Below are 17,907 nucleotides of genomic sequence, written 5' to 3' on the forward strand. Positions count from 1 at the left end.
TAAATCAACACCCAAATGATTTGAGACTCCACCATGACACTTACAAACGTTGTAGCGCAATGGCGCAAATTGCACAAATGTATGCTTCTCTTCATTTAATATATTAGCCCTAATTTTACTTTGAACACAATCATGATCCTCAGGGCAGCTGACTCCTGCAAGATGAGCATTTCAGGTGCCTTTCGTGGGGAGGTTAACCTGGAAGATTTACATGCTAATCCAACCAATTTAAGGTGCATCTCAGGATAATTAAGGATAATTAGGATTAGTAAGGATAATTGTGGGAGTGGTTGTTAAGGTCGTTCACTATTCATTTCAATTTTGTTCACCCTGAGGTAGATTGATGGCTTAAAATGAGGGAATAATATGTGCCACAAGTGATCCAAACCTTCTAAGACTGTTGTTTGCCAGCCATCAACAGAACAGAAGACTACAAAAACATTATTTGCAGGCGATTGGGAAGATGAGCGAATTAATGTGACAGGCTGTAGCGGAGGTGTGTGCGTCAAAAAGGGGGGCGTGGCCGGAGCGGAGTTCAACGCAGACGTGACATTTTCTCAGTGGTTTCGTTTTTTATTTAATGTTTGTTCATCCTTGCGATCGTTGTTGTGCTTATTTGAAAGAAATACAGTCTTGCAAGGCAAAATACAGGGGAATTTGGGTGATTTTGATGCACAAAATGATGTTTCCGTCTGAAAGTTGCAATTCCGTTTTAAAGGGTACATTCCGCGAATTCCGTCCGTTTTCCGTTATCGCGGAAAATCATTGGCCCTATCTATCTATCTATATTTCTTTTAAGGACCTTGGTGAAATGGAATGAACAATGGGCTATAGTTACATATGTAAAAAAAGAAAAGGCTTAAACAGTGGTGGAAAGAAGTTCTGCACAAAACTGCATTTTAGGAAAGACGTGGGATGATGAAGTTACAGAAGCATAATGAACGCCACAGCATGCCTTAGCAGATAAACAAAGATAAACAATGATAAACAATGATAAACAATGATAAACAATGCACTTCGTAGTGTAATGAACGCCACAGCATGCCTTAGCAGATAAACAATGATAAACAATGATAAATAATGATAAACAATGATAAACAATGCACTTCGTAGTGTAATGAACGCCACAGCATGCCTTAGCAGATAAACAATGATAAACAATGATAAACAATGCACTTCGTAGTGTAATGAACGCCACAGCATGCCTTAGCAGATAAACAATGATAAACAATGATAAACAATGCACTTCGTAGTGTAATGAACGCCACAGCATGCCTTAGCAGATAAACAATGATAAACAATGCACCTCGTAGTGGAATGGCATTGCCACCTCAGTTTGCATTATTTGGATGCTGTGTCATTCATTATTCCTCACTCAATCACTTTTCTCCTGAAGCTACTAATAATTCCTAATAATCTTGTTCATTAAATAGCAGATCAACAGGAGAGCAGTTAGAAATCAGTGGATTCAAAAACTAAAGCTGATTTCAAGATGGGCATATGAGGAGGGGGTTACGTTTGTGACGAGAAGGACCATCAACTGAAGGAGAAGGACCATCAACAAAACATTTGGGCAGAGGGAAGGGATTTGTTAAAACACTAAGAGACAAATGAAATAAATATACATATATTAAAGATCCTGGATCAAACAAGCACCCCCACAGTCAAGGGTGCACACTTACTCAGAAGCTGTGGTTTCAGCTGAGGCGCCTGGGTAAGGGACTGTCCAAACACAAATGGACTGGTGACAAGGGAAGAGGAGGAAGATGAGGAAGAGGAGGAAGGTTTGGCAGCTTGTTCAAGTGCAGAGGGAGCTGGGAGGAAAGGTCCAGACTGAATAGAATTCAATATGGCACTCAGGCGGTAACCTGCAATATGGAAGACAATGGGAATACGGGAGCTTTTTCCTTCACCATCCTCCTATGGAAAGCACAGCACACAGACACCAGTCTGTTCCTCTCCTCTATGTGCAAATGTGCAAACAGCCGCACAGAAAGAAGGGAAAGAAGGGAGGTATTTGTGGGAGAGAGTGGGTACATAACACTGAGGGCCTCTTTTACTAACATTGCGAGCGCAGCTTAATCTGCGCCTTTGCCAAACCGCATATACCGCACAGTATTTTTCCGCATTTTTCGTGGTATTTAGAACCTTGTTGCGTAATACGTGATGCGTCTCCATATGCCGCAATTTGACGGCTTCATTTGACAGTATTGTTGAACACACGAAACACAGTGGTACCTCCTCTCCTGCTCTGTCTTGTCACTGTAAATCCATATTTGATGTATTCCTCATTGTATTTTCTTTTTCTTTTTTGACTTTGATTCCCTGTATCCTGTAAAGTTGTAGCTTTGGTGGAAGCCTGTCCCTGTCGTGGCAGTCTGTCCCTCTGTCACTCTCCTCACTAAAAACCAATCCATTGGTGCTTCTGACCAGCAAACTCGACGTGAGAACGAAATGTTAGCTAAGGACAGTAGATAACTTCAGTTGTTCACCAAAAGTATTACTTTTTCGACTAAACTTCAAAAGTACACGTAGGCTATGCTTAACTACAGATGCTTGTCAACTTTGCGCACGAGACTACGTTCTGAATAATATGCGTATGGTGTGACGTTAGGGATGCAATGCATTATCATTAGCAAATCACAAGCTACCCTAGACTGGATAGGTGCAAGGCTACATTCTGTCAGTGTGAATCTCCTTTGTATTATTTTGGACATATTTTTCTTATTTTAGATATTTTTTCACGATATTCAAGAGTAAACTGGAAATGTGTTGAAATATCAGAGCGAATTTATATATATATAAAAAAAAACAATGGTAAACTGATCAACATAGGTTCGTGTCGCGGACCCCCTGCAATGCCGTTGCGGACCACCAGGGGGCCGCGGACCCCCGGTTGAAAACCCCTGGTTTAAACCATACATGGAGCGGCAATTCTGGGTAAGACCTGGCCGGGACGATTTTTTTATATGCCTATATTAAATGATATATCAAATATAAACATTTAAACAAATAACATTTCTGATGTTCGTATTTTTCAAATTTCTCGCACACACAAAGTTTTCATTTAGCAGCTGATGTCATGCTAAAACACCTCTTGTTTCGTTACTAATACATAATTAGGCGCACTTTACGCATCTCCTCCCATCTCTTTGCGACGAACACCCACTTTCCCTTATACCCTCTCAGCAGCGGTAATCTGCGCTTTTACTCAGGTGCGCCTCCTTTGGAAATACAGTTTTATGTCTTTACCCGCAGAAATTACGCCTGAAATGGTCGCAATCCTGTTAGTAAATGAGGCCCTGAGTGTATGCAAGGTGAAGGGGCAGGAGGGAGGGGTTCTGAATCTGAGTTTTTGAAGGTAGTTGCCAGAGAGATTGCCTCTTTCTACTCTACTCAGTGCAAGTGCAAATAACACAAGTGCAAAGTGTACAAATCATTTGGATGACGGATATGGGAATGCAAATAAATGAATAGCATTACTTACAGCATCACCTAAATTTGCATGAAACCTGAGAAGAGCCAAATAACAGCAGTGTCCCATGCACACTGAAGCCCCACACATGGAGCTAGTCTGAGGCACACTGAAGCCCCACACATGGAGCTAGTCTGAGGCATCCAACATGACAGGCATGATCCCAATCCCTCCATCTGAGGACTAAATAAGCCCCAACAGACCCAGGGCAGCACTGGATGCAGTACCCCACTTCTATGGCATGAATATGGCACACAATTATGGGTTAGAACAAAATACCCATGCTTTCACAAGTGGAGCAAAATATCACCTATATGTACCAAATGGATCTAATATGTCCCTACATCTAATGCAGTGGCACGGCTCATCACCAAAGCAAGATTTTCAGGATAATGTAACTATTCTTCCTTTGCTTTACCCAACCTTAGCTACACTTATGTGTAAGATGTGTCTTCTGTTGACAATTGAATCATTCCAATTGAAATATTCTGTTTACCATTCACATGGATTCAGAAAAGTGTCAGCTAATTGACATGTGTAATTAGGGCGCTCTTACAAAAATGGAGATACATTGTTTGTTTAGCAAGGTAATACTTTTTGCTGAATGTTAATGAGTTAACTAGTAGCCTAACTACAGTGTTTACAGAACAAAACATTAGGAAAAAGCAGTTACACTCTGTAATCACGCCACACAATTAAAATGTTTTTGGATGTCCTACCGTCAAGACGTTGAAATAAGCCTATAAGCCAATTGAGAAATAAGTCTTGTTAACAGAACAGTTTTGTTAACTGTTGTTCTCTGCCAGTTTCTTAACATTTCAGAAAAGGCAGAGCAACTCCATGTCTGAACAGGCGCAGAATTCACACTTGCAATCGAATTGGAATGACGCTCAGAATGTGCCTTTACATGGCTATTAGCTGCTAACGTTTTAAAGGATTCAAAAGTTTAAACTAATTTCATTTTTTAATTGAATTTCATTCAGGTTGAGGTGGTTACAAGATGGATAGATAGATAACCTTTTTGTACAGCTCTTCAGAATCCAGCAAAATGTTCCATTGATTTGAATGAGCCACTTCAATGTTCGGTGGTCTGTTATTTCTTTATAATGACAGCATTTTCTCAGCAAAAGCCACAAGACGGCAACAAAACCACAAAAAAGAGTCTATTGGTTTTGGCAAGTTAATGTTTGTGTAGCCCACCGGTCAGTGTCAGAAAAGAAATCCCTTCAGGACGAAACAAGTTAAAAAATTGCAATGTATCTGCAACATAACACACACGCATACGCATACACACACAGACACACACACACACAGACACTATATATATATATTTGCTCATACTGTCTTTATGATGACAGTTTGGTAATGACTGATTATTTATATTCAGAATAGTAGTTCATTTTCTCAGTGGAGAGACAATGCTGTTATGATGTATTTGAGTATTAGTTTAAAATGGTTTGACAAATACAATTTTCTTTAACTACTTTTGGTAAGCATGGTCTGTAGGTACTTCACATTGAATTTCACAGGACTTGAGAAGAAAACTGTTTCGGACGAGATGATTAACAGGTGGGAAGATCACCATGATATAAAAAATAAAATGTATTATGCAAATTGATAAAAGTGGACTGTAAGTAACAGAATAAAAAAGGAATTTAGGTTAAGTAATCCCTGAGATACAGGCTAAAACTTGAAGGTCTGTCTTGTACCGCCACCTTTTGGCCATTTGCTCCAAGGTTTTGTATACTCCTTCATGATGTCATAAACATACAGACCTATTTTCATGTTGATTGGATGGTCATGGTGGAAATTACAAGCTGTTGAATTTTGATTGGCTGAATCGCGTAATGCATAATTCAGATATCCTCTCAAATACAGTCAGATTGGGGAGAAAACAAATTGTGTTCATTTTAGCAACCCATTCACTTACATTGACTCAACCCTCGTTATTTTAATAATTCACCATGCCAAAATGTCTTTTTGTCTCCATTAGAGGTCGAAGTGGCATCTAACATCTTGCAGAGAGGACCATGTCTGTGTATGGAATTCGCTCCTCACAGATACGTCTGCAGTTGGCACTGTGGCTTGATGTTCACGAAAACATAATAAAATGGTGCTTGTATGTATTTCATGTGATCTTTCATGTGAAATTAAGCAGGAAAGACTGTTTCAGCTAACCAGGTACGATGTCAGAAATGTACTCCAATTAACAAGGCTAACTTTACCTCGTAGGGTTAACTAGTTTGTAGCAATGTAATGCTAGCAAAGCTGCTAATGATTGCAAACACTGGATAGGCTAAAGGAATATCAGGATAAAATTAAGGCAACCTTTCACCAGGTATACACAATGTCAGGACACTAATCTATCCTGAAAGTGTCCAGTTTAGCTAGGTATCGTAGTTTCTAATCAAGTGTTAAATTATTGATGTAGATTCTTCTTTGTGAATGAGGAGTCCCATTGAACTGCATGGCTTCAGAGATGCACAACGTCAACAAATCATCTAAAAGTTTTCGACTTGAAGGCATTTACCTGAACAAAGGAGTGAACAGCTTTCTCTGAATATTCAGTGCAGAAAGGTTCCTCTAAAGTTCCTCTAAGACTATTAGCTTTAGATATAACAGAAAGGCCATTACCTCTAACACTATTAGCTTTAGATATAACAGCATAGGGACATTAATGTTAGCCATTTAACTGTCCATAGGAATAGAATGGATGAAACTTTTTGTGCTTATACTCGAGACCTTACACATTCACCTCAAGTGTGTGCCGAGTTGCATAGGCCATTACACCACGTAGAGACCACAAGCTACAGCTCTGGACTGGGATTTCTTGCCATAGAAAATGGATGATACCGAGCACTGAATGTTAATGTTATGTTGTAAGTCAGGAATGGCTGATATGAGCAGGAGCTCTGTGTTTGGGAGGTTAACCATCATGCACAACACCACACACAACAGAACCGTTTCAGTCGAACAAACACTCTTGAAACCAGACTGGTTCTGATCAAACAGATTCTGTGAAACATTCTGTGAAAACAGAATAGATTGATAAAGAGCCCATTCCAGAATTTGGATTAAAAATCTATGGTGAGACAGGCCCGTAATTCTCCATTTGAAAAGGTTTAAGTGAAAGCTTTTTAAGCAGCCTGATAACCTAAGCCTGTTAAAACGCAGTAAGAAAAGTTCCTTAAGGCAGCGACACATTCCCTGTGTGCATGGTTGTAGGCAAAAGTGTGGGTGCAATGGATTGGATTGGATCCTTCAGTAAGAGGGGAGAGTGAAGAAAACAAAGTGCCATCGCCTGAGGGGCGGAACCCGGTGTCCTGCCTCTGGTCTAAAAACACCTGAAGGGATTGCAGACGGACTGGAGAAGATGCTTTGGGCTTGTTTAAGCAGTAATTCTCCAAACTGAATTTCACATCCCCTCCTCTCATCACCAAAATGACACTTCATATTTAAACAGACATAAAACCAGCATACATTTCCCAATAGACACTGACAGACCTTTCGACTACTGTGTGGTCCCAAACACATTCATGTTGCTAGATCAGTATCTCACTGTATGCACACTTCAATTTCGAGGCTCCAATGAATTAAACCACAACTGAAATCACCCAGAAGTTTCTGGTAGAAATTGATACTTTTTTTCCATATTCCATAAAACTTTGATTATATAAAACTCTAAAGGGCCATTTTCAGGAAGCAATATGTTAGTATTCATGCTAATTGAATGCTAATTGAATGCTATGAATGCTTATTGATTACAAAAAAGACACATAATTACTATAGCAAGCTAATTTTGAACATCATCAGCTTGTTTGTTTTAGTGGTCACATCACGGAAGGTGGTGGAATCCTATTGTACGTGTTCTCATTGGGCCACTCATTAATATTAGGGGCTTAGGCACAGTAAGTGCTAGAGATATTTTATATTTGTTCTGATTATTCTTATTCTTTAAATGTCAAACATGGAAAGGTGCTACCTGTTTCTAACAGTAATACTAATTATTCTTGAGAAAGCATAACTGAAGTAGAAGATGGCTTGGAGGACCAGATTAAGACCAGAGAGTGTCCTATGAAGGACCAGATTAGGACCAGATTAGGACCAGATTAGGACCAGAGAGTGTCCTATGAAGGACCAGATTAGGACCAGAGAGTGTCCTATGAAGGACCAGATTAGGACCAGATTAAGACCAGAGAGTGTCCTATGAAGGACCAGATTAAGACCAGAGAGTGTCCTATGAAGGACCAGATTAGGACCAGATTAGGACCAGAGAGTGTCCTATGAAGGACCAGATTAAGACCAGAGAGTGTCCTATGAAGGACCAGATTAGGACCAGATTAGGACCAGAGAGTGTCCTATGAAGGACCAGATTAGGACCAGATTAGGACCAGAGAGTGTCCTATGAAGGACCAGATTAGGACAAGAGAGTGTACTATGAAGGTCTTTGCTCCTCTCACCTTTGTTGCTGGAGAGGCCGTAGTCGAAACCCTGAGCCCCACTAAATCCAGAAGATCTATTAAAGGCCTGGACTGAGAAGGGACTAGGTGGAGGTGTATGTGTTGCATGTTCAAGCATGACTTGCTCTGCTGGGACAAAAACAAAGGATAATTAGTCCACCTGAAATGGACTATGTGTGGGGAGTCTTTGGTGAGATGTGGCATATATCATAGGTCTTACCTTCTTCATGACGGAGGTATTGGTTTCCTCCTCTGTCTTGAGCCAGGGACCACGCCTCCCCTTCGTCATTCTCACAGAACTCCACAACGCTGTTCTTATCCAGCTGCACCCAGGTGCCTTCTGGGTTCACCACCTGTCACACAGACAACAGCCTAGATTCTCACACCTTTCTAACACAAACACACAAAAGCACATGTCTACACAACGTTACCCATACCAGCACACAAATACATTTAATAACCTTTGAATATATTAAAAATTCTAACTATACAAATAACTTGTCAAATGATACATTAGAACCATGGCATAGTTGCAGCAAAAGGGATTGAGCAAATCTGCAATAGTGAAAAACCATCACTTTCTAAAACAAAGTGAATACTAAAGAATGTTAACACAGTAACTCTAGCATTGACACAACTGGTAATTGTGTTTGGTGAGCTTTGGTATGACTATTCTAGACAGCCACTGGTGAAACATCCATTTGTTTTGAGTGACAAGGAGAAATCAGAGACAGCATGACCCACCACACCCCAAGAAATATTCACCAATGTGACATATTTTAGCCACTTTGGGAACACAAACATGTGTTTAGAAGGAGAGATTTTGGTATTAGATTTAGATCAGGTGCTAAGCATTAGCAAGATGTCACTGTGGCTGCAATAAATCACATCATAGATGCCATGCAACAGGTCAAATTACAGTCACTGCTGGGAGATTAAGCTGCATTAGCCACTGGATGGTCGAAAGAAAGGTGAGGGACCACAGAGTGAAGCTTTTCAGTGAAAATGAAATACAGAAAAGTCTTCAAAGTTTTTTTTTCATTTTCTTTTTCTGAGAGAGCAGATCAAGAGTAAGTGACGCTACAGTGACTTCAGAAACACCAAGAATGGCAAAGGAATGGGGAAAAATGTAGTTCAGAAGGTTATAGTTCTTATTTTGCAGCCACAATAACATATTTTGTTTTTTGGAGTCCATACCTCGCCTACTGCCTTGACTTTGTTCCCCAGAACTAACATTCCAATGGGGATACCCCTAAGGTTTGGGGAGCTTCTGATGTTGTGACCTGAGGGTCCCGTCTTCACTACCTTATAAAAGCCAGGTCCACCACCCAGGCCCACCCCATTCTGCTCTTGAATTGTGGCCTCCAGGCAGGGATGGCCACTGGCCTCCTTTACAAATTCATCCGAGTGCATTCTGGCCTCCTGAAACACCAAAGTGCACAGGATTAGTCCCTTTCCTGGGAAAGGAGCTTAAAGTTCAATCTGCAGTGCAGTCTGAAGTGAAAAATACTTTGGTGGTGAATATTCTAAATTCTAAAGACTTATTAGAGACCGATATGTAATATGTCAGGCCTTTATTAATGATTCGCTTAATTGGCGCATGCCAACATGGACAGAAAAAATGGCAAGTGTTCAATCATTTTTATGACTTCAAAATTAAATTGAACCCATTGGAATCAGAGGCATTGTTGACAGAGAGAGATCAATCTTGTCTTGAATTTCGAATTCCAGTCTTCATACCACATTATAATATTCACGTACAACATACGAAAAATCCACTGGCAAATAAAACTAGTGCGTAAAAAGTACCTAAAATACCATACTTAATTTATTATACAAGCCCCTTCTAATTACCGACAATTTTAGGGTGCGCTTAATACATATTTTATGGTAAACAGCATAATGACAGTACTTACCCTCTAACTTTCAGAGCCTAGTAGGCTAATCCACCACCAAGGTAGTTCTAATGCACTGTTCTAATCAACAACATGCTACAAAATTTGAGATTAAATAAAATAAAACAAAACTTTTATTTGCCAGGTTTGCCTTTATTAATATTTGAATAAATCTGGAAGTCTCTAAATGTAGCCTAACATACCCTGCTATCTTCATTCTTCACACTAACATACCCTGACATACCCTGCTCTCTCCATTCTTCACACTAACATACCCTGACATACCCTGCTCTCTCCATTCTTCACACTAACATACCCTGACATACCCTGACATACCCTGCTCTCTCCATTCTTCACACTAACATACCCTGACATACCCTGCTCTCTCCATTCTTCACACTAACATACCCTGATATACCCTGCTCTCTCCATTCTTTTACACAGCAGTTAGTCCCTGGGGTTCCTTTTTTGTCAAATCATTTTTCATGCTTGTATTGCCTCATACTGCCATGCTGCCTAGGCATTTAGTCACGGATCCCAGAGCTGCAGTAATGAGTGGGGTGAAATGGCCAGGTATCTCTCAGTCACAGCACCACCAGGAGGGCAGCAGAAACACCCACCCTCAACAGCTGCTCTATTCACATAGACTTTTCTGATTTGTTTTGGTATCAGGGAGGACATTTGATTTGATTCTATGAACAATGAGACATAATGTAATATGAAACTTCATGAAGTATAACAAGATGAGAATCAACTGGACGAGTAGGCATACATATTTCAAACTATCATACTAGAAGTTTTGCGTGTTGTGTAGGCTTTATTAATCTATTTTAATTGCATTTCTAGGAGTGTTTTATATTGGGTAAAACATGATTGTATGGTATATATTTATATAGATTTGTACTACAGCAATTTCAAATATGGCAAGCAGCATGAGCTAAGTGCCTAAGTGGCCAAAGTTTGAGATCTGCCTCTATTGTGTACAGTAATGTGTTATTATCTAAACTTCACTTACAGACGTGGACAAAATTGTTGGTACCCTTCAATTAAAGAAGGAAAAACCCACAATTGTCACTGAAATAACGTGAAACTGACAAGCTCCAGTTTTGTCTCGTCTGTCCAAAGGACATTCTCCCAGAAGCCCTGTGGCTTGTCAATATGCATTTTGGCAAATTCCAGTTTCGCTTTTATATGATTTGCTTTCAACAGTGGTGTCCTCCTCGGTCGACTTTGGCTCAAACAGCGACTGATGGTGCGATCTGGCACTGATGTACCTTGACCTTGGAGTTCACCTCTAATCTCTTTGGAAGTTGTTCTGGGCACTTTGGTTACCATTTGTATTATCCGTCTCTTCAATTTGTCATCAATTTTCCTCTTGCAGCCACGTCCAGGGAGGTTGGCTACAGTCCCCTGGACCTTAAACTTCTGAATAATATGTGCAACTGTTGTCACAGGAATATCAAGCTGCTTGGAGATGGTCTTATAGCCTTTACCGTTAACATGCTTGTCTATAATTTTCTTTCTAATCTACTGAGGCAACTCTGTCCTTAGCTTTCTGTGGTCCATGTTCAGTGTGGTACACACCATGATACCAAACAGCACAGTGACTACTTTTCACCCTTTAAATAGGCAGACTGACTGATTACAAGTTTGAAGAAGCCTGTAATGCTAAGAAGAGGACACACCTTAGTTTAACAAGACTCTATGGTCAAATTATTTTAAATCTTTTCTAGGGGTACCATCATTTTTGTCCAGGGCAGTTTAATTCGTTTTTTTTTTTTATTATTCTGTTGAACCACAATTCAAAAGCAATGTCTGATTTTCATTAGTTCATTTTCAGTATTTTTTTATTTATTATTACTTTTGTCAGTTTCAAGTTATTTCAGTGACCATTGTGGCTTTTTCTTCCTTTAACGGAAGGGTACCAACAATTTTGTCCACGTCTGTACATGATAGCTTTTCTCTTTGCATAAATAAAATTCACCATGACTGTAATAGTGTGTAGGTACGTTTTACAGGCTCTTATATAGTTATATAGTTCTCGTGAGAGGTGCCACGCCTTGTCCACCAAAGTTACAGTTAGTGCAATACCAGACATACCAGACACCATTCTCCGTATGACAAGTCAGTGTATCACCAAAATGATTGCTAGCTTGCCAGTTTAGAGAAGACGTTGGTTTGAATTTCAGCAAGTAGCTAGCTAGCAGTTGCTGACATTATCTAGCTAGCTAGCAGTTGCCTACAATATAGTAGGCTTAGTGTTTTATTTAAGCAGTGTGTTTGTGTACCTATATATCCTATGTGTGATGGTTAGAATATTAATGCCATATACAATAACTCACTTATGAGAGCTATCCAAAGACTGGTGGCTGCCTTAATGTACTGTATTTAGCAGTCAACCTCCCTTACTCTGTACGTTTAGATGCTTTACAGGTAGCTGTAAGCCATTAGATGCATGAGAAATAATTAATATCTATAAATAACAGCTCGCCTTTATCTTTTTAACCAGATTTGTAAACAGGTCGCGATCAATATTTTGCAGTAGCTACAATAGGCTACCTTGGTTAAATATCGAATTACGGTAGATGCATGCTAGCATTGCGCTAAATAATTAAGACAGCTAACATTAATTAGTGGTGTTAACATAAAGTCAGTTATTGTATATGGCATTAATATTATTCTAAAACACCTTCACTAGTTGTTTTAACCAGATTTGTAAGCAGGTTGAAAACACATTTTTTGAAGTAAAGTCCCTTGGTTTAAAACAGCTAAAAGATAGCTACATTAAGTTGCTTGCTCAAATCTCAAATCCAAACCAACGTCTTCTCTAAACTGGCAAGCTTGGAGCAGCCTCTGTTCAATGATTGGCTCAGGGGGTGGGACGTGGGATGCGCCCTTGAAGTCGACGGTGAGGGCTCAAAACACTATTAAGCTGAATTGCGCCATGAATGACAGCTTTTTTTTATTTATTTTTTTTACCGCAGACTTTTTTTTTTTGCCTCAGGCGCTCGTGATTTGTTGTAGGCGCTCGGGAAAACGGCTTAGGCGCGAGCCCAAATTTTCTCTATGCAGGAAAAACCCTGCACCCTATCGCTCCTCTCTACTTACTTATTTACTTAAATTGTATTTACTTACGTTACTTTTTTACTTATTCATTCGTAATTTTATACTTACTTCTTAATTAATTATAATTATTTATTTTTATTTTTATTACAATAACCTTTTTTTTTGCTAGGGAGGCAAAAATGCAGTTCTAAGGAATGCACAGTGGGGCCGTATTTTGATGGCAGTGTAAACAGCTGGTGGAAATGGGGGTGATCCCCTACCTCACCACAACTCAATCTATGGGTTATGTTCAAAAGAATTAGAGCCAATAACATGTTTGTTCAAAAAAAAAAAAAATGTAAATGACCAAACAGGAGGTGAGGGCATCTCTCATGAATGCTTCTGTTTACAGTATTTACACGAAATCTCGTTGGCATCAAGAACTAAGGATGTGGATCCAATTGTATGTCTTTTCACCGGTTTGGTATGGCCTGCTCTGTTTTGATGAGCACAGGTTGATATGGCTGTAAGTCGAGCTGATGGATGGTGGCACTTTGCTCTTCTATTGCTGCCTGCGGCCATGTTTCTTCTGAACATTTGGATTATTACTGAGAAACACGGAGTTTTACTGAGAAAAGAAACACTAACAGCTTAACATTCTAAAAAAACACTTTGATGAACAGCACAAGGAGCTATGTGTTATCCCAGCGGAGAGCGTTTACTTACGTCCACAGACACGAGCAGACATCGGCCCAAATGCTGGTTGAAAGACAGGCACCACGCTTCCGTGTGCCCGTTCATGTTGGGAACATACTTCTTCACCGTCTCATCATTCAGCCTGAGCCACACCCCATCGTCATTGTGGATCTAAGGGGAAGAAGCAACAGAACAGTGTCATGCCGTCCAGTAAGTGCCAAAAGACACCGCCAATCCTTCCCCAAGGCTGCCTGAGAAGTGACAGTTGGTTTGGAACTGCATTTTAAACAAAGACATCGCTCCATTCAGGGAGTGACTAGCATCATGCCAGATACATTACGTTACATCTTTAGGCTCAATGGATGCATACAGTGGTTTCAACCGCAGTTTAATACTATAATGGTCATTATCAAGAAAACATACCTGAGCAACTAACAAATAATATAACTGACCACTTAATAATCCTTAACTTTAAAGTTTTCTTTCATGTGCTGGACAATCCCAATGGAAGGGTGAAGAGCCTCTTCACATTGATTTACCTTCAAGTCAATCTTTAGTTTGCAGTACTTCCTAGTTGATCCTGTGCTTTGGTTCTATGAGATTTGATTGTGCTCACAAATACATGTATATACATATTATGCTAATGTCTTCCAGTCAAATTCCGCTTGTTGATTGTCACTGGCCAGATCATTTGTGGCACGCTGTACAAGCCCAATTGAATGGAATAATGGACTGACAATTTGACAACTTTGACTTTGACAGATTGACAACTTGAACGTCAGAAGACCTCTTCAATACTATTCTATGGACACATAGGTCTATAATAAGAATAATAATAATAATTATAATATCATCTATCTATCTATCTGTCAGTATATGAGGTGTGATCAAAAAGTTCAAAGACTGTTCCTGTTGAGAACGAATGGACCAAGCTGTAAAAAAGAACTGTTTGTGCCATCAGTGGTAAATCTTTTTCCAGGCCACCATAATCGACTACAGTCACTGAATGGAGTGCTATGTCAGAGACTGGAACTAGAGAAAGGGAAAGATAAAGGCCTCATAGGATTTTATGTAGTCATTTTGCTGTTGTTTTTGCTGTTTTTAGCATTCTAATTCAACACTGGACCGATTTGGACTGGACCCCAGCAAAGAGTAGACTGGCAACATTAAGGAGGACTCCTCAGACGAAGAAGGAAGAAGAAAGAACATGCTAGGATTGCATTCTACAGGGATCCTGCTTGAGAAGTCTGTATTCACTCAGGACAAATCATTCATTCTAGAGGGATCCTGCTTGTGAAGTCTTTATTCACTCAGGAGAAATCAATCATTCTACAGGGATCCTGCTTGAGAAGTCTTTATTCACTCAGGACAAATCAATCACTCTACAGGGATCCTGCTTGAGAAGTCTGTATTCACTCAGGAGAAATCAATCATGCATTCTACAGGGATCCTGCTTGTGAAGTCTTTATTCACTCAGGAGAAATCAATCATGCATTCTACAGGGATCCTGCTTGTGAAGTCTTTAATCACTCAGGAGAAATCGGGAAGTTAGAGAGTTGAAAAAAAGGACCTAGAGGAGTATCTTCAACATAGAACCATTATATTTAGAAATACAGATTATCCCAATGAGTATGAGTTGTCGAGTAAAAATGCTATTCCTTAGCTAAATGATGTTTAAGGCAGGTGTTTGAAGCTATGGGTATGTAAAACTGGGAAAGGCAGACCATCTGTTCTATTGTCAGCACTGCTCGAACCCCCTCCTTAACCTAATGCTGTTTACCTCGTCGATGAACGTGATGGTGCCATCAACATGGACCTGGCCTATCTGTTCACTCTGCAGAGATGGGTGGCTACGCACACGCAGGCCCGAACTGTCCTTGGCCACAAATTTGCAGACCTGAGAAAAGACAGACAAGCAGAAAATCAGACAGGCAGTAGTTGGTCTTAGGAGGGAACAGAAAAGCAGAATAAAATGAAACAGAAATATCACTGGCATTTGCACTCACAGAAAGTGAGGAAGAACATGAAAGTGTTTCAGGGTTGCCATGGGTACACATGCGTGCACGCGTTAGCAATAGTGACAAGCAAAATATATTTACATACATAGGCCTACCATATAAAAATACTCACAGGCATTAATTAATGATGTCCGCTAGGAAATTATCAAACTTGCATTGGCCTACCTAGCCATGCTGCCATATTCATGCAAGCCATATTCTGCACAAATAAAAAAAAAAATAACAATGCTGAAAGATGTTGTGTGTCGCTAGCTAGCTTGACAGTTTAACTTGAACTTGCCAGCCAGCAGTCCAAACCACATGGTTTATTTCCCATTGACAGAGTCAGTACTGTGCAGAAACCCATATTCTTTTGAGTACACTGGATGAAAAGCTATAAAAGGTATGTGAGGAGAATTTTGCTGAATTATGTACCTTTGATAAGAGAGAGAAAAAAAGTGGCTGGCGGAAGAAAAAAATGACTTTTGAAGCACCTGCATACAAGTCATTTAGTTCTCATTTAAAAGAGTGACTTTTCCATAGTCAAATCTGTCAGCACAACAATTAATGAATGAATGAATGAATGAATGAATGAATGAATGAATGAATGAATGAATTAATTAATTAAATAAATAAATCCTCTTTTGCTGTTGGCACCTTGTTTATGTCAGTCTGTCTGTGAATCTTGTATCTTGCTTCTCCAAGCCTAGGCTTTTTGGCTAACTGTGGCATATTTACAGTAATGTTCATTAATGTGGGCTGTCCCTGTTAAATAAATAAATAAATAAATAAATAAATGGGGGGAAAAAAGAAAGAAAATGAAGAATGAAGAAAAGTCTCCATGTCAGTTTCAGACATATGTTTCTCCCTACCTTGACATCCATCAGTCTCTCTCTGCACTATGTGTAACCAATGGAAGCCCTGTCCACACTAAAGACCCCTCAATGCAAATGACAAACACTTGGGTGGTAACCTTGCTTGGTTGCGGCTCCGTCTTTGGTTTGACCATCTGTGTCCCTGGAGGAATCATGCCTTTGGGCGGGTCCTTCACTTCGACTTCAAACCCTGCGTCTGGAGAGGCAGAGGAGACAATGACAGCTGAGAGGAGGGATGCTAGAGATTAGACATTTTGAAATATTATACCACGGCTTTGGTTGAATTCCCTGCTGTGACGCATTCTTTGGTATGCCAATTCACTTTTGATATTTGTACACCTATGAAGCAGCTCCAGGTTTGGACCATATTGACCGTATTACACTTGCATATCAATTTGCCAAGTTTGTTGTGAAGTTTAAATGAACTGTTCTCATATATTTTGAATATGAAAATGCTCTGGCAAACAATTTCAACAGCCATATAATTAATGTTGCTACGTTATTGAGAACGCCCATCGTGTTCCACAAAACAGCGTATAATACGGGAACCCCATACAGATAGCCATCTCCAGATCTCCTGGTATTTGATCAGATTAAATCTAAGATCTTGAAAATAAATAACCTCAAACACATACAAAGCCTACCATCTGCAATGCCATCTATGTCGTCTATGGTCACATGGTCACATGGATAGTGTAGAGCCCCACGGCCCCATACCTGTCTCTATGCCGTCTATGGTCACATGGATAGTGTACAGACCCACGGCTCCATACCTGTCTCTATGCCGTCTATGGTCACATGGATAGTGTACAGACCCACGGCTCCATACCTGTCTCTATGCCGTCTATGGTCACGTGGATAGTGTACAGACCCACGGCTCCATACCTGTCTCTATGCCGTCTATGGTCACGTGGATAGTGTACAGACCCACGGCTCCATACCTGTCTCTATGCCGTCTATGGTCACGTGGATAGTGTAGAGACCCACGGCTCCATACCTGTCTCTATGCCGTCTATGGTCACGTGGATAGTGTAGAGCCCCACGGCTCCAGGGGTCCAGTTGGCACTGTAGGTTCCGTCTGTGTTGGCCCTGATCAGCATGTTCTCACTTGGCCTTGGCAATACACAATGGGAATCATTGATACAGATGTCTACAGAAGACTGGGGACATTTTAACGGTAACAGTATTTCATGGCTGATGTTACATGTGTTACCTTTTAGGCGTAGGGGAAGCAAAGCGAAGCTCCTCAAAAGAGTAGTTTTCATAGGCCTGCATGAATGAAATAGAACCATTTTAAACAGCAGTGCAAGTACAGATGACATGGTGTTTCCTGAGGTGTCTCATTACCCGTGCTGTATTCTGTGCTTGGACTGACACTGACTCTGAATGTCTTACAGATCCATAGCTTTCATCTTCTTAGTTCCTTAATTAGAAGTTTATACAACATAGAAAACTAATATCTTT

General features: G+C 40.1%; 1 protein-coding gene across 9 annotated transcripts in view; it reads right to left on the bottom strand.

The window, feature by feature from the left end:
* mycbp2 (MYC binding protein 2) overlaps positions 1-17,907 on the bottom strand; it is a 108,788-nt gene that overhangs the window by 30,018 nt on the left and 60,863 nt on the right. For 4 of the 9 annotated variants that reach the window (XM_031561352.1, XM_031561356.1, XM_031561362.1 and 1 more), the window contains exons 29-36: positions 17,657-17,712; positions 17,441-17,556; positions 16,542-16,639; positions 15,352-15,468; positions 13,602-13,742; positions 9,133-9,357; positions 8,156-8,288; positions 7,936-8,064 (exon numbers count right to left, since the gene is read on the bottom strand). In XM_031561352.1, the coding sequence (XP_031417212.1) occupies positions 7,936-8,064; positions 8,156-8,288; positions 9,133-9,357; positions 13,602-13,742; positions 15,352-15,468; positions 16,542-16,639; positions 17,441-17,556; positions 17,657-17,712 (1,015 nt within the window). The remainder of the gene's footprint in view (positions 1-7,935; positions 8,065-8,155; positions 8,289-9,132; positions 9,358-13,601; positions 13,743-15,351; positions 15,469-16,541; positions 16,640-17,440; positions 17,557-17,656; positions 17,713-17,907) is intronic. The other 5 variants (XM_031561371.1, XM_031561347.1, XM_031561380.1 and 2 more) reach the window with 4 other exon arrangements.

Source organism: Clupea harengus, chromosome 2, assembly GCF_900700415.2.
Source record: "Clupea harengus chromosome 2, Ch_v2.0.2, whole genome shotgun sequence".
Taxonomy (NCBI): domain Eukaryota; kingdom Metazoa; phylum Chordata; class Actinopteri; order Clupeiformes; family Clupeidae; genus Clupea; species Clupea harengus.